Source organism: Cucurbita maxima, unplaced genomic scaffold (genome assembly GCF_002738345.1).
Source record: "Cucurbita maxima cultivar Rimu unplaced genomic scaffold, Cmax_1.0 Cma_Scf00014, whole genome shotgun sequence".
In the NCBI taxonomy this organism is placed as follows: domain Eukaryota; kingdom Viridiplantae; phylum Streptophyta; class Magnoliopsida; order Cucurbitales; family Cucurbitaceae; genus Cucurbita; species Cucurbita maxima.
Window position 1 is genome coordinate 805,231 of NW_019272030.1, and position 20,554 is coordinate 825,784.

Sequence of the window (20,554 nt, forward strand, 5' to 3'; positions counted from 1 at the left end):
GATAAAAAAAATTCTATTAAAATTAAATGTCGTTTTTTATTATATAACAACTTTGTTCTTGTAATTTATACTCATTTAGCCATTAGTAATATTTGTTGCCGAGTTTTTATGTTTCACATATTCTTTTGCGATATAATGAAAATGTTAATTTATAACTTAGATTGATATTGAACTCACAATCATATGAAAATATCGATGAAATGTGGATGAAAAGTTGCTACCCTCCTCAAAGAATTAAAAACAATCTACATGACCATCACGCTTGGCCAAGGTCCTAAAGCTCAATCTTGCTCCTAGACTTGGCCAAGGTCGATATGTAATGTTGCATCTCATTTCATCCTTTTGATTCTCAACAACATGACCATCTCGCTTTATGATGTCATCACAAGTCTTATGTCATCGACTTTCACTGTTCGCTCAGATACACTAATTGAAAACTAACCCATGAGTCAACTTTATAATCACGTCATCTCAAAAATCCATCATTTATCTGTCTCGAGTCATGACCCCTGTGTTCATGTCAAGTCATTTATGCTTACAAAAGTTTACTATTTTGAGAAATACTATTACACTGTTATCTATACTTCTCTTCTCTTCTCCATGCTTTAGTTCTTAAATTCATGTGCAGATTTTTTAACAGAGAAACAGTAAATCATATCACTTAACCTTTCTGGGCTTCATTCTGCAAGGCTACAACACTTCATTGTGCAGCTTCCTCCTTCCAGTACTCGTGAGATTTGAGACTTGCATTCACATATTGGGAGCCAGCTCTCTCCCAGACCAACCACCTGAGAAATTCAAAGAAACGTGTGTTATGAAATCATTCATCCGGTGGCTTCAATGGTAAAGCAAATATATACATGCCATAATAAATCGAACCAATATTCAAATGATCAGGACAACGGTGTAAACTTCTCAATGTACCCAAGCTCTGCTTTTAGACCCCGTACCGAGTTTTGTTCCCTACACTACGGATCCTGACGATGGATAACGAACAGGCATGACACTCGAACCAAACTCTGAAGCTTTTGCAAGTCATCATCAACTCAAGTTTTACTAAGCTAATGGGATACATCTAAGTAGTTGCTTCAGTTCAACTTAAATGTATGGATGTGCCAAAAATCACTGTACAAATGTGAAGATTGTACTAGTAATCAGTTCACTAGACATTAAGTGATAAGTCAAGTAGCTTTTCACCACCTTCATGATGCTGCAACAAACTAAGCCTAGCAATAGAAAGAAAACAACCACATAAGAGTAATTACAGTGTTTATGATAGATGACTAAAATACACTAAGGCATATAAAATTTTTAAAAGATAAAGAGGTTTGGGAGGGGGCTCAGTTTAATGCTCTTTATGTGGGTGTCTGTTAATAGACTCTTTTGTATATAAGATCTAGGCTTGGTTTTGTTGGATTGGAGCCTGTTCTGTAGTTATCGTGCTCCTCCTTTTGTTCTGGGATGTTTTTTTTTGGTACACCACCCGGAGGGCACCACCACTGAAACACTCTTAGATAGGCATGTCCGTGAAAACCAAAATTGATTCAATCAGGTCAGTCTGGTCAAAATTTGGTACTGATGTCAGGGTATTCAATTCTATATAGTTTCAATACAGCAAATATTTCAATAGGTTGGATTTCATAGATTTGATTGACTGGACTAGTTTTTACTCTGCAGTTGGTTTCATCAATTGTAGATGGGGTTTTTGGTTCGTTGGCTTGGTCTGTTTGGCTTTCTTAAAAAATCTTGGTGTAATTTTGCTTTTCAATTTATACTATTTTGACATATAGGTTTGGAATCGTTGGCCAAAAACCAACCCACTTACGCTCATGTTCTAAGGCAACAAATCTAGAGAGCCAAACAGGGGAAGAGATAAGTCCAGCATTTGTGAGCAAACAGACAACGAATGAAAATGATTGCTGTCCTCACTAGAGTGGTAATCGCCATGAATTTAAGGAAGAAGATAACTGAGGTTTCCTCCTACGAATCCTGTTGTTGGTGAACTTGGAATATTTATAGAATTGAGAAAAGGAGATCATAAGAGGAATGTTCTGAGTTTCATAAGAATTTTGCCACCCAAATCTTCCTAGCAAGATTTGTAGGCAAAAACTATAACAATTCATGAAAACCCAAATCAAGGACGCATTTCAAAGTCTCTCTAGGATTAGGTTTATTGTTGTCCATAATCTCCATATGAACCTACATTCCTCAATAGAGGAAAGAACAACCCAAATCTTGTTTTAGTTTATGCCTCAATGTAAGGAAGAACAGCAGAGAAAGATTGGTTCCTGTGAGAACCTCCAGTCTCCAGTCCTATGAGAAGAGAGCAGCCTTTTTTTTAATCACTTTACCCATTCCAAAGGTAACCATAAGTTTACAGAGCTGAACATCAAATTTCAAATATAAACAAGCATGAAGAGTCAAGTTAACACCTTACTCACTATAAGCCATCCTGAGCCTCAAACTTGAATGAGTACGCTTCAATCGGTAAAACAAAAGATAGATATTTTCGCTAGAATGGTTCCACGGGAATCAATATATGGTAGCACAGGAATCCTCTTTGGACCTGCAAACCCATATGCCAAATTAGCTGACAGAAGACAAGCAGGATGGATGAACCATGCATAATGTAGAAGAAAAAGTGATCACTTTCAATCTCATATAAATGTACTGCCAAAAGTTGCACACCTGTATCTCATGTCTAAACAAAATTCTTCTTTTTGGGAAAGAGAAAGAGAATGAGAAAGACTGACACTCACATTTATAGAAGACTGATGATTAATGAAACGCATGATATGATGGGATTTTCTGCAGATATCATTTAGAAACTAGAAAGCTGCATCTTATCAAATAGAATATTTTGGATCAGAGCATTTAAAACCAACATCAGATACATCACGCATGGCCTGCAAGTTCTTCCCATCAGACATGGCGGCCATTTGAACGGTGGGTTTCTTGGGTTGTCATACTCTCTGAATCCCAAATAAAGACCACATGTGCTTGTAATTAAAATACAGACACCAAAGATGATCAGATTGGACCTCATCAAGTTCTAAGACTGGGAACTGCAAGGCTTCACTGTTCAGTAATTAAACCCCTCCTCCTCATTTCATTCTTCAATTCAATGGCTTCGTCCAACTGTCCAAGCTTGTAATACTCTCTCAGTAGACATGTACATAAAATCTCCTCGGGAAGTATTCCCTTCTCAATCATTTCATTTAAAAACTTCCTCGCTTGATGCAGGTCACCACATTGAGAAAATCCCGAAACCATGGAGGTATAAGCATGTAAATCAAACTCAATAGCTAAGTCTGTCATTCTGCTAATCAAATCCAAAGCTTCCTGAAGATTTCCAAGCTTCAAGTTGCCATCAATTAGAGCAGTAAAAGCTGTTTTATCTGGGGTCATACCCCTATATTGCATTTCATCAAACAACTTTTTGGCAGACTCAATGCAATTAGTTTTACAAAGACCATCTATAAGGGCTGTATAAACTGCGACATTAGGTTGTAAACCAAGATCGGACATTCTACTAAAATAATCAAATGCCAGTTCGACCAAACCTGTTTTGCACAAACCATCAATTAGTACACAGTAGGTTACAACAGTAGCCTCAACACCCATATCCTGCATCTTATGAAGAAGATTTATTGCATCTGAGCTTTTTCCAGCCTTAAAATAAGCATCCATAATTGTTGTGTATATAACAGGATTTGCACTAATACCCTGACTTTTCATTTCTTTAATAATAAGTTTAGTTTCTTCAAGTTTGTTTTGACTACAGAGACCCCAAATAACGGTGCCATAGAGTATTAAATCTGGTTTGATGTTACATTCTGTCATTTGCTTCAATATTTCCATTGCATCCTCCATTCTCTCTGCCTTAATATAGCCATGAACCAAAGCAGTGTAAAGCTGCTGGTTGGGCGATAGTCCATCTTTCAGCATTGCCTTAAACACTTCTTCCGCTTCCATCATTCTTCCATCTTCACAAAGCCCATCCATTAGAGCTGTATAGGATACTACATTTAAATTAACTCCTGCCTGCAACATATCGTTGGACAACTTCCATGCTTCTGTTAAATTACCTGCCTTACAATTGGCATCAATCAGAGAAGTGTAGGTGAATTCATTAGGTAGCAGGCCAACTCTTCTCATATCAACAAAAAGTTTGATGGCATATTGCATCATTCCCCCCTTGCAAAAAGCATCAATCAATGTGCTATATGTTACAACATTTGGTTTTAACCCACTGTTCTTCATCTCAGAGAGATACTCAAAAGCTCGAGGCATCTTCTCAAACTTACAAAAACAATTGATCAACGCATTATAAGTAATTACATCAGGAACACAACCAACATCCTTCATTTCTTTAAATAAATACACAGATTCTTCTAGTAAACCAACCTTGCCATAGCCATCAATCAAGGAATTATAGGTGACAACATCTGGAGAAAAGCCCATTTGTCTCATTTGCACAAACAAACGTCTAGCGTTTTCCAAATCCCCTTCTTTGCACAAGTAATCTACCATTACATTGTAAGTAAAAACAGAAGGTGCAATCCCAGCCCCAATCATATCATTGAAAAACTTCTTCACCAACTGTCCATTCCCCGACTTTGATAATCTATGCAAAAGAAAATTGCATGAACGTGCTTTGGGAAGAGTCCTAAACTTCCTCATTCTCGAGAAACATTCATTAGCTTCCTCAAGCAGACCCAACTCTACCAGAACACTAAATAAAATGTCAAAGACTCCTGTTCCTGACACACAAACATTCCTAGTCGACCATAACATATCAAATATATTACAAACAGGAAAAATCATGTCGATACGACACTTCAAAATCACTTCTTTAATAATATCATGGGCATTCGTATACATTCTCGCACAAAACAGCATGTGAGCTATAATGCAGTAAGACTCGGTGGCATGGCAGAAACCAATCTGGCTTCCTGCCCATTTGAAGAACTTAAGAGCTAACTTTGGATCTTCTTTCAATTCAACTAAAATCTTAGAGACCCAAATGGGTGCGAGTGCTGAATCAAATAAAATAACAATCTTAGGATCGTTCCAGAGGTCTTGTTGTATGATTTTACGAAGGTAACCAATGTCTAATAATTCAAATGAACTATTTGTATTCGAGTAACTAACAAAAGGGAGCCGAAACATACAAACAAAGCTAGTGAACCAAAAACAAGAAATGTAATAGCCATTAATTGATGTTAGGGATGACGAGGCATTAAATGCATTGGAAGAAAGGCAACCCGGATGCGAGGAATTTGAAGACAGAGAGATTACTCGGTAAGAGGCTCTGCGACTAACTTGAAAAAGACCGCGAAAGAAGAGTAGCATCGCTGAGAGGAATGAAGCAAAGTGGAAGAACTCTCAACGGAAAGCTTCATCTTCTTTAAAGCAATGGATGCTCATGTTAAATGAATGGGTGGTAAAACCCGAAGCCGTAAGGTTTTAGGGTTTATGGACATCGCCCAACCGCGCCACTGCGAAGAGTGCCGCCGTTCGATCGCTTGAAATTCAAACGCAGAGAGATTCTGAAACAGAAGCAACACAGAAATGAGGCCGAAACCCAATTAGGGAAATGAGGCGATCTGTTTACGAAGCTTACCTAATATTTTTAACATTTTAATTTTTTTAAAAAAAATATCTTTAAACTTTTAAAAACATAATATTTTTTTATACAAAATACTAATATTTTTCATAGAGATTATGAGTGCTATTCAACGAAAATGTGTATAACAAGCTGTAATTAACATATGTTTCTGTTCAAATCTTTATAATTAGTTCGTTTTACTAAAAATAAACTAAGAATATAAGCCAATTAAAGATAGACTATGCTCAAATTAGTATCTGGATGATTTTCTCCATCTGAGGAGAAACAGAGCAACTCCAAAATTCCCCTGAATTTGATCTGTTTCAATGATGAAGTCGTCGGAATTCCCTTTTCTTCTCCCTCGGAAACACCATGCCGGAGAAGAAGCAAACGGCGGCTGTCGAAACGAATCCGACGGCACCTCCGACACTCAGTGGCACGCTTACAAGTGACCTCAAGCTTTCATCCTCATCTTCACCAATCGAGTTCTCTTCATCGTCAGATGCAGATTCTTCCTCACAAGAAAATGTCTGAAACCCGCAGAGTTCATCGTTACTCACAAAGCTCGAATTCGGAAATGTATAGAACTGTCCTTGCGAAGGGATGCGGCCGTGAAGGTGATTGTGAGCCACATTAAACGTTGAAAGGAAGTTGAGATTCGCCAATGAATCTGGAATAGTTCCTGTTAGATTGTTGTAGGATAGATCCAAGCTTTCTAAATCCGTCATGTTTGATAGAGTACTTGGAATTGTTCCTGATAATTTGTTGTTGCTAAGGTCTAACACATGGAGATCTTTCAGATTCCCAAATTCTGCCGAAATAATTCCGCTCAATTCGTTGTAACTGAGATCCACTAATGGCGGCATCCCTAAGACTTGCTTGTATTGTCGTCCTGCGGATTGGGTATTTCTGTTGAAAAACGAGAATCCCTCGTATATTTCCCCTTTCAACGAGTTATTCAGATCGATGAGGCTATGAAATTGCGTGATGCTCCTAGGGATTGAACCGGATAACGAGTTGTTAGACAGATCCAAGTAGAAGAGATATCGCAAGTCACCAATGGAAGACGGAATTTCTCCACTTAAAGAGTTCCATGACAGGTCCAGAATCTGGAGCTTTGCGCTATTGCTCAGCCATGGCGGTATTGAACCGGTGAGTCCACAATTTGCAATCACAAACAGTCTCGTATTCTCAAAACTCAAGTTCAAATTTGCAGGCACAATCTCTCCATAGAAATTGAAGGTTAGAATCAACACAGTCAAGTTCTTGCAATGATTAAGAGTTGTCAAAGCTGCTGAGAGATTACGGAGGCCATTTCTTGAAATCGAGAAGTGAGAAAGTGATCTGAGATTCTTGAAGCTTTCTGGAAAATCCCCCTCGAATCTGTTCTTGGCAAGATTTGCAATGCGTAGTTGATGGCAAGATGAGAGACTCTCAATTTGGCCAGTGAAATGATTCGAGCCAAGATTCAAAGAAACCAAACGAACCATGGCGGAACAGTTGATAACATCGATTGAACCACGGAAGGAATTGTTATCAAGACTAAGCGATGAAATGGTTGGCGAATTGCACAACGAAACCGGCAAAACGCCAGAGAAATTATTCGACGATGCAGCGAATTGCTCGAGCTTCCGGAGATTGAAAAACACATCCGGAAGCAATCTCGAGAAATTGTTCGATGAAACATCCAATAAGACGAGATTCGAGAGGTTCCCAAGTTGAAAACTCAACTCCCCGGAAAACCAATTATCACGAAGTTCTAGGGTTTTGAGGTTGAACAATGCAAACAGATCTTGAGGCAAATCACCAGAGAGGAAGTTGGAAGCTAGAGAGAGATGCTCCAAGGAACTGCAATTCCCAAAACCTGGAAGAACTCTTCCATGAAATCTGTTTGAAGAAAGTTTCAATACTTGGATCTGTTTTGCAGTTGAACAGAAGCCAGGGTCAACGTCTCCAATGAACTTGTTCTTAGAAATGTCAAGAAACGTAATGGAGGATGAACTGATATTCCATGGCGCATAACCGGAGAGATCATTAGAACTCAAATCAATGACCTCTAAACTCTGCAGGGAGAAGAGATTCACCGGAAGAGAACGTGAGAGAAAGTTGGTTGACAAGTTAAGAGTTCTGAGACAAACCAAATCTGCCAAAGACTCCGAAACATTTCCTCTTAACCTCTCCTGGGGAAGTTCCAAAGCCATAACTCTGGAGAAAACACTGGAACTGTTGAGCTTCAAAGCTGGTGGATTACAGGTTACTCCTTTCCAATGGCAACAATCAGAGAACCCATAGTCCCAACCTTGAACTGGGGAGTCAAGGCCATTGGAAAAGCTTTTCAAGGCTTTGAAATCAGCAGGGTGGCACTTTGCATCGATGGAGATGGAGACGTGAACATAGAAGAAGCAGCAGCAAAGCGAGTGAAAAAGGAACAAAAGTGTAATACCCATTTATGAATTAGCTGAAAGAGAATCAGCTTTGTGGGTGGAGCATATTGCTAGTGGATTATGGCGGAATTATCTGGTTTTATCCACGGCGAAGGCATGGCGTGTAAAGGGAAAACAGGCAGCAGAGTGTGAACTGAAGAGGCTCAAAACTCAGATGAAGGGGTAAGTAATGTGTATTATTTTTTTAAGGGAGGAGCCATTAGTCTTCTGACTTTGAATTTTTCCATACTGATTTAAGACATTTATTTAAACGCTTTTTCGTCTTTATCTTTAGTCTTCCTTCTTAACCAAGGGAATATTAGTTAGTAGGTCGATAAACCAGCTGCAAGACCACGTTCACTCTTTTATGAGATTTACTAAAAAGTATTATATAGACTATTTTCCTACACTTTAAGAGCGGACAGAATAGTAGCTTGTGAGATTCTACATCAATACGAGAGGAAAGAAATAAAACATTGCTTATAAAAATGTGGAAACCTCTACCTAGCAGACGCGTTTTAAAACCGTGAGGCTGACGATGATACATAATAGGTTAAAGTGGATAATATCTATTAGCGGTAGAGTGAATTAATACAAATGGTATCAGAGTCAAACATCCAGCGAGAACGCTGGACCCCCAAATGGGGTAAATTGTGAGATTTTACGTCGGTTAGAGAGAGGAATGAAACATTTCTTATAAGAATGTGGGACATTTCCCTATTAACCGCTTTTTAAAATTATGATGCTATAGGTGATACGTAACGGGTCAATAGCTAATAGCTGATACACTAGAGCCTGCTGAAATTGCATAAAAGCTAGATCAACCCGACAAGCCATTGAATTCAATTTTCAATTCAACACCTAACAAGCAACAACGGTTTATCCCAAGGAAATAAATCACAAATCCTGAGAGTTGGTAGAAACTGAGAAAATTAGATTTTTCTGTCCACCTGTTCATGCTTTTATATAAAAATATGGTCCAACTGTCATGCACTTTATTGATATTCATTTGTTAACGTCAGATAGTTTGTTCCACACGAAATTGTGTCACAAAGACTTGAAAAGAAAGCAAATGGGAATAAGCCATGAGTCAAAGAAGAGTTATTTAAACACCTAGCCCCTTAATAGAAAAGATACATCTTATAATCAGCTGAAAATGATAGAAACTAAATAGTCTGAACTTTAGGTACAAAAGTAGGCACAGCTCTGATAGTTTTAGTGTTTGGAGAGTATTCTTGTAATTTAGGACATGTCAGAAGATTTGTATGTATATAATGCTTATGAATAATTGCAGGGGAGATAGAGACACTGCACACAGGTATGGGATGGGATAGGACGGGATGGGAGGGCGGTTCCACCAGGAAAGTGTCAAAAATTCAACACACACAGACACAGATAACTACAGAACTGCTATACTTTGATATCAAGTATTTGTGCACAACGATTCTATTTTTAGGTAATGCCTAAATAGTACAAATTGGAAGCAGCAGATCCAATATTTTCCCCTTTCTCTCTTCCTCCCTTAACTCAGATCTCCCAACCAATATATCTGCAGCAGCTGACACTTGCTTCCCTGGTTATATTTTGTGTGCTGGGGGAGGGGACTCAGAGACATGACATCAAGATCAATCACTCTTTTCTCAGCCATCCATTTGATTTTGTTTGATTGGTCAGGCAGTGGGCTAACTGACCAATCAGCCCTACATCATATCTTTCTTCTTGTTCATATTTCTCTGCAATGGCCCTGGTGTAAGCATAAAACACAACCAAGGGCCAAAAGAATGGAGCCGGTCCAATTCTGACCAACCATTTCAAAAACAGAAGAATACATCAGAATTTGCTCCTATATCCTTCTTTTCTTTTTCAAGGAGTTGCATAGACATCTATCTACATTCCTAATCCTATAGTAAAGCACCTTTTGACTCTAAGTAGATGAAAATACACTCCAAAAAACAGAAACTTTCTGGCCAACCTATTTGTTAGAGATCTTACCAGGTTGTGCTGGGCAAAATTCTATTTGCTAGATCTTCATTTATAGATACAGGAAGTGGTAGCATTTTGCTCAATATACCTGGAGTTTCCCTCATTCTGCAAAAGTTAGAATTGAAAATCTCCATTAACAGATGATGGTTCCGCCCAAAGACTGGGCTTGAAAGGAAGGAATATCTACGTACTCATTTAGGATAGCAATAATATTATTCCTTGTCCGGCAGAAAAGATCAATGTTATCCTGCAACTGCTTGAAAAAGGACCAATAGTAGCATAGTGAGTAGCCGAACCGGAACAAACGAAAGAAAATAAAAATTTCAAGACACGAGAAGATTTTTACATTTATATCAGGTAGCAGTTCTTTTTAAGAACTAGACCATGTAGCAATAAAGCTTAATATCGATCTTGTGGTTTCAAATTATGAAATTTGATAGTATTTAGTCATCTAGGCAGGTGAAATGTGACAGAGTAGTCCAATACTCTTGATATGAACTGCAAATGGTTCCAGTAGAAAGCAGTCTCTATTACAAGCTAATAGATATTCACCTTGTACATGGAAAGGTTGGCAGTAATTTGACTAAAAGCTTGAGCATTCTGTTCCAGAAGATGCGCAGCTGCACTGCTAATCTCTGAGACTTTGATGAGAAAAAAAAAAAAGTCTCAATAGAAGCTCGAATAATTAGTGGTTGCTAAGGAGTACAATAAATAAGTATAGAGGAAGAAAATTTCAAGAACGCCGACCTTCAGAAGGCGCTCGTTCTTTTCCATTCATACGATGCTGCATCATATGAGAATATGCAGCCATGCTGGGTCCAGGGGCTGAAGGGTTGTTTATATTTAAAGATGGCTCCACCAGTTTATCCTGAACATTCCCAATCTTTAGGAAATTGGATCCTCAAACCAACATCAGATATACACATAAAGTTTCATAAAAGTACCTTTCGATTGATCGCTTTCTTTCCGACATTTTCTTCAGGCTTCCTTCGTTTTCTCTGTAAAGAAGTTTGTGTCTTCTATAAGAACTTGAAGAAGGCAGAGTAATGATATTTTACACAGAAGTATCTTATAAGATGGAGGTGCTTACAGTCATCCACCGACACCTTAGAGCAACATCCCGGACAGTTTTATCACGTAACGTGGCAGCGATCTTGATATACCTCAAAATGCTTGGTTCATCAGCAAACCTATCAAATGGAAAGCAAACAATAGTGAAAATACTGAGAAAAGAAAGCTGATATTTGCAAATAGGGAAGAAAGAAAGCATGATCATTGGGGTCTCTATGGTTTTATTCATAGAAAAATAGGTTGCACATGGGAAGAACTTTAATTTATCAGGCAGTCCAGGAAGAATAACTGGCTTAACGTAAAAGAACTACCAAGGGGAAAGGAACCACATGTAAGGGGAATTCCAATTCTGATCTAGCGTATGTCTAACGGCCCAAGCCCACTGTTAGCATATATTGTCCTCTTTAGGCTTTCCCTTTTACGCTTCCCCTCAAGGTTTTCAAAACGTGTTTGCTAGCGAGAAGTTTCCACACCCTTATAAACAATGTCTCATTCTCCTCCTCAACGAATGTGAGATCTCATAATTCGCCCCTCATTCGGACCCCAGCGTCCTTGCTAGCACTCGTTCCCTTCTCCAATCGATGTGGGACCCTCCAATCCAACCCCCTTCAGAGCTTGCATCCTTGACTGACACACCACCTCTTGTCCACCTCCTTTGGGGCTTAGTATTGGCTGGCACATCACCCAGTGTCTGGATCTGATACCATTTGTAACGGCCGAAGCCCACCACTAGCAGATATTGTCCTATTTGGGTTTTCCCTTTTGGGCTTCCCGGAAGAGGTTTCCACACCCTTATAAACAATGTTTCATTCTCATCCCAACGGAGGCGGTATCTCACATCTCACAGTATGCATCACTGCTGTTTGGACTGTTCAATATGTAGCACAACAGACCCAATGTAAAACAAAACGAGCAGAATTCATAACACTGAAAATTCCTCTCCAAGACATCTCTTAACATAAGTTTCAACAATCCTAAAACCAACAATTCCGACAAGAACAAAAATTAGAAGATTTAAAGAAAGAACTTACATGACAAGACCTTCCTCCAATTTGAATTGCTCTTCCACAGACCATTCCACTGCCAACCCAGCATCATTCTTGAGCCCTGGCACAGTATCAAGAAGCAGAGAACCAGATGAATTGGTAGCTTGGCTAATAACAGGATGATTGTTATCGTTGACAACGTTCGAATTCCCCGAAAACATTATGTCCAAAGCGTTATTGACCCCAAAGTAATTCTCCATTGTCATCATCTCTGAGCTGCTGGTTGTTGCAGTAGATTGAGAAGATATAGCGTGCCGATTCAAAGCAGAACTTAACGTTTGATGAAAACCCCTGTTTGATTCTGCTGCCATGATTACTAATCCTCCTATTTACAGTAACCCTCACAGGAATCTCAGCTGAACCATATCCAACCTATGAACAACAACACGATAATTGAATCATAAAACCCGAAGAACACACAAACACCAAACACCAAACCCATGACACAACACCCATCGAAACACAACCCATTTACGAAGCTTGAAAAAAACTCCACAAATCAACAGTAAGAACCCATAAAACAGCAAAATTACAAGAACCCAAAGCAAAAAACAACAGGGAAGAGAAATTACTCACGTTTATTTCATCTGGGTAACGATCGAAATGGCAGAAGATTTGCCCTAAAAGCACCAAATGGAAAAGAGTTGCAGAGAAAGGAAGAGAGAGAGAGAGAGAGAGAGAGAGGAGAGAGAAAAGAAGTTAAGGGTAGGAGTCACCTTTTTGGGTGCAACTTTCCGACGGAGTCCTGATTGGCTTTGGGTTCGACACTACAAAGCTTTAATAAAGAGAGCCCTCGAATTTGAATTGTTGGTAGCCTCTCTGAGCCTCCATCCAACGCACCCACAAGCCTCTAAGCCCAGACTCTTTGATATTGGCTCATCTGGGTCACTCAATTCCAATCCTCTCACAGCTCCACCAATGAAGAACAGTTCAAAAATAGCTCAAATTTTAGAGAGAGAAGGAGAAGAAGAAGAAGAAGAAGAAGAAGAAGAAGAAGAAGAAGAAGAGGGGTCTGTGAGTTTGAAATAAATAATGGATAGGTTGGTGCAGATCTTGGAATTCTGGAACAGTGCGAATCCCCATAAGCATTTGATGCCCCATTGTTCTGGACTCTCCACACCCCCTTTTCTTTGGACTTCAAAAATAAAAATTTCCTTTAAAAGGCTATGAATATGAATATATAAATATAAGTATAAACCACAAGTAGCTGTTGTCTCACGCCAACATCTTCAGCTCTTAAATTACATTATTTACCTTAAACCAATCATTTCTTCTTCACCATTTTCAATCCTTCACCCTTCATTCAGCATCAGAATATAATATATAATATGGAAATAAATATCTATTTTAGTATCTCACTTTCGGCAAAAAAAAAAATATATATATATATTTTCTTTTACTGCAAGGGATTTGGTTTTAGCTTATATGATTAATTCGAGATGAAATTGAGTAATAGGATGTTTTAATATGGTATGTTTAGGTAGGTTTGACTTTACTACTTTAATGTTTTTTTAGTTTGATTTTAGTCAACAACTTTTTAGGATTAAAAAAATATTAAATAATGTGATAAGTATGGGATTAATGTGACTTATATATAGCTTTATATGGCTATTTAGTCTATTGTTTTATTTTAGTGGTCTCGTCCTATAAATGGACATTAACAATTTAAAGTCTTAGTCTATGAGTTACCGTAATTTTTATATTTCGAAAATTTTTACTATAAATAGGGTTAAATTCAAATGATACTCTAAATTTATTACTATATAGGCGGTGATGACTTTTTTTTGTTTTTTATATAATTCCAAACATTAAACTCTTTTTTGAATATGCCTAAACGGGTTGAATTATATGCTACAATTGGTAATTGTTTATAAGTTGATTATTGATTTACGTTAGCGGTACAATAAAAATATTATATCAATATTATTTTCTATGCACAATACTCATAATTGTCTACTTGTTATTACAAATATATTAAAAATAGCAGATTTTAGAGATTTTATTTTTATTATTTTCAATAATTATTTGGATGTTCATTAAGTGGAATTTAGTTTTGTTTTCTTTTGCATTCTCATTTTATGGTATTTTAAAAAATAATAATAATTTTTTTTTTAATAAATGACCAAATTTAGGATTTTTTTTTTTTTTGTCACAAATATAATATTTTAAAGTATAACTATTTTGGTTAGTAGAATGTTGCTTATTAACTTGCTTAATAATTCTACTTTAGTCATTCCAAAATTGAAATAGATATTTAAAAAAAAAAATTAAATCAAAATGAAATAAGCCTATATATAGATTAATGGTTTGTAAATAATGAAGCTATCCAATTCCCATTCTACCCCTCTGTCCCCAACCCCAACAACACAACTCCATATCCCCAGAAAAATTGGCATTCTGAGGGGAAACATAGCAGAGGGGTGACTGACTGACAAAGAAGAAGAAAGCTATGATATTATTTACAATAATGGATGGCAATGCCAAGACAAAGCCCGAAAACCAAAAATCATTGAGGCTTTTTGTCCTCTGCATCAACAAGAATTCATGGTCCAGTTATAGTTCTGGTAGGCTATGTTGACAGCACCTCCATCCCCCAAAAGGTGCGTCAAAAGGCCTGCTTTTTTGGCATCCAAGAACCTCATTATCCACCTCAAAATCTCCTTCTCTGCTCCGAAGTCCACACTGAACCTGCAACAACCAAACCCAACCCACCAGATTTTCCATCAAAAGTTCATCGTTTTTCATGTTCTTCATCATTAAATGTAGCTGGAGAATGTGTAGCACAACAAGGATTCTTTTGAAATGTGGAGATTGTGAGTTGGGGAGAAAGAAGCATTATTTATAAGGGTGTGAAAAACTCTCCCTAGTAGAAGGATTTTAAAAACTTTGAGAGGAAGTCAGGAAGGGAAAGCTCAAACTCAAAGAGGACAATATCTACTAGTGGTGGGTTTGTACGGTTACAAATAGTATCAGAGCCAGACACTGAGAGATGTGTCAACAAGGAGGCTGAGCCTCAAAGGAGGTGGACACGAGACGGTGTGTCAGCAAGAACGCTAGGCCCCCAAGGAGGTGGATTGAGGTCTCACATCGATTGAAGAAGGGAACGAGTGCCAGAGAGGACGCTAGGCCACGAAGGGGGGTGGATTGTAAGATCACACATCGGTTGGGGAAGAGAGCGAAACATTCTTTATAAGAGTGAGAAAACTTCTCCCTAATAGACGCGTTTTAAAAACATTGAGAGGAAGCCCGAAAGGAAAAGCCTAAAAAAGACAATATCTACTAGCGGTAGGCTTGGATGGTTACACTTAAAAATGGTAGAAACCAGCCTGCAGTATTATCCAGTGGCATAGAACAAGAAGAACAAGAAGAACATTAAGTTTTAATCCTGATGATGCTTTCTATCTAACAAGGATTCTTTTGAAATATAAACTTGAAAATTGAAGAAACCAGCATTTAGTATTATCCAGTGGTAGAGAACAAGAAGAACAGAAAAGGGAAAGAGTGAGAGTTTGAGGACGAACCACTTGATGATTCCAGGGAGATGCACAGTTCTTTTGTCCAAATCAACCTCCACTTCCCCAGTTTGGAAGAACTCCCTTGCGGCGCATCTTAGCTCTGCTTCCACTCCTTGAGGAGTAAAGAATCTGAGTCTTGGGCTGGACTTTGTCCCATTCCACAGTCCAAAGTGAATTAACGGATTCACTTTCCCAAACGCAAGCTGACATTTGTTCATCATATTCATTCACACTATCAGTTTTAAAGATGCCATCCATTCATCCACAACAAAACACACAAACATCATATTGAGTCCCAATTTTCATCCAAATCAACAGTAGTTTTGAACGTTTATGCAATTTTTGAAATAATTCATATTCGTACGCATATAAATATAGTGGCAGTGGAATATGTTATGAGAACTATGATGTTATATCCGCCCCAACTAATGCTAATTTTGGCTAACGTAACTTTTTCAAGTCCACGAGTCATAGGGAATGTCGAGAATGTCAATAAAAGATAAAATACGCCTTAACTTTATACTTTTTGATTTAGGGGCAGATTCCCCAATCTAATGATAAAAAGTAGGATCTTAACTAATCAAACAGCATCAGAACAAAGTATCACAAAAGGATTGGTATGAGCCAAGGGTAAGCAGAACATAATCCTTAAAAAAGTTGAAATGAGATAAATTTACCTCCAATCGCTTGTCACAAGCGCTGAAGGGCTTGATAAGGGAGTAGGGTGGCCTTCTATTTCCTCTGAGAATCCCATTTTTGATGGCGATGAGTGAATATGGGTGTCCGCCGACCAAGTATTGGAAGTCGGAGAAGAAGGATTTTCTGTCAATTACACCCTCTACTCGTCCAAATCTTATGAAGCCATGGATGACCATAGCATTGTACAGGTTTAAGAAAAAAGCCAACTTTTCATCATGTGACAGTTCCAATAGGTTCACGCGGTGAAGATCTTGAATTAAGTTCATGTACCTGCATAAATTGGTGAAGGAATCAAGCATTTGTTAAGAGTTGCAGGGCCATTTGATCACTATCCTTGACTAAAATCTCATGAATTGTCTTTCCATATCCTTGAAAATTGTACCTTCGAAACTCTTCAGTGTTGCTTATGGTGAGATAATCAAGATGTTGGAGATCTTGAGAGGCATAGGACTCTAAAATGGCGGACATGATCTTGGCTAGTTTTTGTGCAACCATGGCGGCGGGCTTGGGCTCATTGTCATTAACTGAGCCCCTGAAATTGAAACACCGGGATATAAATGGCCCATGCTCAAGGAAACGGTAGAAATGTTTCCCATCTACAAATTCACTTTCCCTGTAATTCAACCACGGCAAACATTACAAAATGTTCTAATCCTTAAATTTTTCAAGTTCTTTTAACTCATAATTGTATCCCACTCTAAATTTTTATAAATGAATCAATTTAGAACCATTATTAACGACGTAAGCTATTTTCATTTGATTCCATTCAAAAACAACTATCACCGAAGTAAAATTATCCTCGAACACCCCTACTAAAATTGAGGAATGAGGAAGATGAGTAAATGAAGAACACTCGAACATTCATGAACGAACAAAAAATCATACCCAATTTGAAAACAAAATTCTAATAAGGGTCTAAACTGATACCATTTTTTACTTCTTATGAATCGTTAGGATACCAAACTAAGAGAAAAATGGAGCAATAAGAGAGAGGATTACCCAAAGACATGATGGATAAAGAGCTTCTGGGTCATCTGCTTTCCAATTTCAACAGCCTACAAAATATTAAGAGGGGCAAGTACGAAAGTTACTATAAATTTATGATATGGTTCGTCGATTAGTAAAGGAATACATATTATTAATTGATTTAATATTGAATTATAGTTTTGGAAAAGGAGTGGGCATGGAAATTTGGGCAATTAAGATTAGATTATTAATACCTTAATTAAGCATTTAAATTACTAATAACATGTGTGTGTGTGTGTGTGTATATACATGGTATGAGGGGGAGAATATGGGGTTGAAATTTTTGAATTGGAAAGCAGTCCAGTGCTTCGCGGAGCAGGATGTGATGATATGGCAGCTTCAATCGACCATAGAATTACAAAAGAAGGTCAAAAAGTGGGTAATTGTCATTCCATCCAACGGCTAGAAAACAGAGAACGGAACTCTTATGGCAGAAGGAGAAAAACAGGGGATGTCACTATGAGAGCGTACCTTTCTACGGCCGCAATCAAGGCGCTGAATAAGCGCTTCCACCATTTCGCTGCCAGAAAAGCAGTTCTTGACGATCTTCATCTTGATCAGACGGTCCTGAATCGGCAATCTCTGTCTCAGAAATTTCACGATCTCCAGTAGATCGTCCGGCGATCCCTCCTCTGGATCGTCGAAACCGTAGACCGGTGGAGCCGGTGCGTCGTCGGGACATTTATTGCTGAGCATATCTCTGATTCTCCGATCAAATTCGCCGCTGTTTCTCAGTGCGTTCAGTGCCACGAGACCTCCAAAATGCTTCTCATTGAAGAAAATCTGCGGCACCAATGAACTCCCAGTCCTCTTCATCAGCTCCTTCTCTCTCTGAGGAAAAACGTCGACGTTGATCTCAACAAATCTCAATCCCATTTCGTTGAAGAAACTCCTAACCGCTTTACAATCCCTGCAATTCGACCTCGAGAAGAAGCTGATTCTTCCCTTGAGTTCTCTGTCTCTCTCTTCATCGCTCTTCCGCTTCACGACCACTTTGAAACCGGAGAGGTTGATTTCAGTGACGCCGGTCTGAGACTTCCCGTTCTCGTCCACGTCGTCCTTCTCTTCATCCTTAAGCGACGAAATCCGCTTGAGAATCGCGGCCGATAAGCTATTGCTTCTCTCCCGTATAAACTTCCCAATCGACGACATGTCGACGGAGTTATTCTCGACCAAACTCTGCGATCGTTTGTACGGCGGTTCACCAACTGCGGAAACGGAAAGTCCAGGTGGGGCCTCGGGTTTAGGAAGCTGAGAATGAGGCTCCAATACGCGTATCTCTCCATTATTGGGCTTCAATTCGTGGTGGGGACGAACAGGAATATGACCGTTAAGGGTAGAATCCTCTGATTTCACGACATCGAACGACGACGAAGAAGAAGAAGAAGAACAAGAAGAGGGAGATTCATTATCAGAGAGCTTCATCTGATTTTCATCTACAGTGGGCGAGATTGAAAGCTTAGTGTTGAGCTTGGGATCATCAGAAGCATTCATTAATGGAAGTTGACCGATTTCGTCAGGGTTAGTGGGAGGATCACGAATTCCATTGGGAAAAGAGGAATGAACGTCAACAGCCATTAGAACAGAGAACTTCGGGAGAAGAAAAAATGGAAATGGAGGAAAGGGACAAGAAGGGGTTTTAACGTTTTAAAGGAGAAAGAAGACAGAAAAGGTCAAAATGGGACATTTGCCATTTACAAGGTTCTTTTCGTAAATATAAAAATAAAAATTTGAAAATAATTTAGAGACGGTTAGAGAGGGACAGGGCGTAAGAAGAAGAATAAACCCTTGAGGAGCGGGCGAGTGGGGCCTACGCGTCTCACGTGATATGACGATAGGAGACACGTGACGAGTAATTAAAGAATGCTTTTAATGCTTAAGCTTTTATTAAAATAATAATTTAGTATTTGCATTACGCTCTCAAATTTGTAATAATTTTATATTTAATAAATTAAGAAAATATCTTTTAATTTTGTTACTATTTAAAAAAAAAAATCCATTTTCAAATATTTCTAATAAAAAAAATTAATTATTAATACACCATTAATTTTAAAATTCTTCGCGTTTCAGTACTATATATAAAAAAAAACATTGAAAATTTTGATCATAATTTTGAGTAGAAGAACCGACTTTTTTACGATAAATTATAAGAATTTCATGTTAAATTAGTATTCCATTATTTTTTAAAAATAAAAAATAAAACTTTATGATAATGAAATTTTTATGGGAAATTATAATAATTAAATTAAAAACATTAAAATTAAAAGAATTTAAATTATAACACTTAAAATTGAGCATTTGAATTTTGTAATGATTTTCTACAATCTTCCATCACGTCTAATATTGTTCCACACGTTCCACTTGTTTGCACTCACGTTTTATAATATCTTATTATTATTATTATTTCAAAATTAGTAGGGAATAAGGTTGTTGAATGTCTTGAGGCATATAATTAAAGGCTACTAATATAATTAAATAAAGTTAAAAATTGTATATTTTTAAGATTCGTACGATATAGGGGTGACCCAAAAAACCGATGAACCCATACCGTTTAGGATTGGGTACAATTTGATTCAATTAAATAAAAGAATTTATGAATTAAATTTAGTTTGCGGGTTGAACTAAATTAATTTAAATTTATTTTTAATTTTTTGATTAAGAGATATATATTTCCAGTATTAATATTTTATTTTTATTAAAAGGATTGAATAAATGACGTGAACCCATCCAATTTAATATTAGATTAGTTCATTATTTAATAAGATTTAATCCAGTTTGATTTAGAATCTAGCTCATATTCTCACTTCCTCCCTCGATCTTTCACATTAATCTTAGTTTGAAAGGCACGTGGTGGTTGAATATGATTCCTTTTGATTAATGCTAAAGCTCCACAAATTATGAACTCGATTATACTTGTTCGTGCTCTTATGATCATCATCACTTTGTTTTGTTATAATTCCGTACGACTTGGGACCCAATCTATTGACAATTCTTACTTTCTAAGCTCAACATTTTAGGTAAAAAAGTGAAATTTAAGCCAAATTCAAAGAACATTTACACATAAAATTTTACCTCCTCGACGGAATTTTGAACTTTTTTGTGATAAGTGGAAGGTATTATTAAAGTATTTTTTGAATGTTTGCTTAGTTGACTTTGAATTTATTATAAATAAAAATATCT

At 37.6% G+C, this 20,554-nt stretch overlaps 3 protein-coding genes across 13 annotated transcripts; all 3 read right to left on the reverse strand.

Annotated features, from left to right (window-relative positions):
* Nucleotides 1-430: 430 nt before the first annotated feature.
* Nucleotides 431-8,389, reverse strand: LOC111489432 (putative pentatricopeptide repeat-containing protein At2g02150). 8 transcript variants are annotated; one of them, XM_023137636.1, is made up of 3 exons: nucleotides 2,760-5,913; nucleotides 2,433-2,566; nucleotides 431-788 (listed from the first exon to the last, which is right to left on the reverse strand). In XM_023137636.1, exon 1 carries the CDS (start codon nucleotides 5,353-5,355, stop codon nucleotides 3,076-3,078), a length of 2,280 nt encoding a protein of 759 aa, XP_022993404.1. In that variant the 5' UTR covers nucleotides 5,356-5,913; the 3' UTR covers nucleotides 431-788; nucleotides 2,433-2,566; nucleotides 2,760-3,075. The 8 variants fall into 8 exon arrangements, with proteins under 8 accessions (XP_022993404.1, XP_022993407.1, XP_022993406.1 ...); XM_023137639.1 differs by lacking the exon at nucleotides 431-788 and adding an exon at nucleotides 1,164-1,226 and having other exon boundaries at nucleotides 5,326-8,389; XM_023137638.1 differs by lacking the exon at nucleotides 431-788 and adding an exon at nucleotides 1,164-1,226 and having other exon boundaries at nucleotides 5,302-8,389.
* A 1,035-nt stretch (nucleotides 8,390-9,424) lies between these two features.
* Nucleotides 9,425-13,275, reverse strand: LOC111489437. Of its 4 annotated transcripts, XM_023137648.1 has the most exons (10): nucleotides 12,851-13,273; nucleotides 12,711-12,754; nucleotides 12,120-12,506; nucleotides 11,108-11,207; nucleotides 10,962-11,015; nucleotides 10,765-10,885; nucleotides 10,570-10,658; nucleotides 10,209-10,270; nucleotides 10,027-10,122; nucleotides 9,425-9,832 (listed from the first exon to the last, which is right to left on the reverse strand). In XM_023137648.1, coding segments are annotated over exons 3-10 (849 nt in total). In that variant the 5' UTR covers nucleotides 12,446-12,506; nucleotides 12,711-12,754; nucleotides 12,851-13,273; the 3' UTR covers nucleotides 9,425-9,831. The 4 variants fall into 4 exon arrangements, with proteins under 4 accessions (XP_022993416.1, XP_022993419.1, XP_022993418.1 ...); XM_023137651.1 differs by having other exon boundaries at nucleotides 9,425-9,767; nucleotides 12,711-13,275; XM_023137650.1 differs by lacking the exon at nucleotides 12,711-12,754.
* Nucleotides 13,276-14,412: 1,137 nt separating this feature from the next.
* On the reverse strand, nucleotides 14,413-19,004 carry LOC111489433. Its single transcript, XM_023137640.1, has 6 exons — nucleotides 17,846-19,004; nucleotides 17,348-17,403; nucleotides 16,731-16,961; nucleotides 16,327-16,618; nucleotides 15,656-15,852; nucleotides 14,413-14,822 (listed from the first exon to the last, which is right to left on the reverse strand). The coding sequence occupies exons 1-6, from the start codon at nucleotides 18,950-18,952 to the stop codon at nucleotides 14,666-14,668; spliced, it is 2,040 nt and encodes a 679-aa protein (XP_022993408.1). The 5' UTR covers nucleotides 18,953-19,004; the 3' UTR covers nucleotides 14,413-14,665.
* Between the last annotated feature and the right edge of the window lie 1,550 nt (nucleotides 19,005-20,554).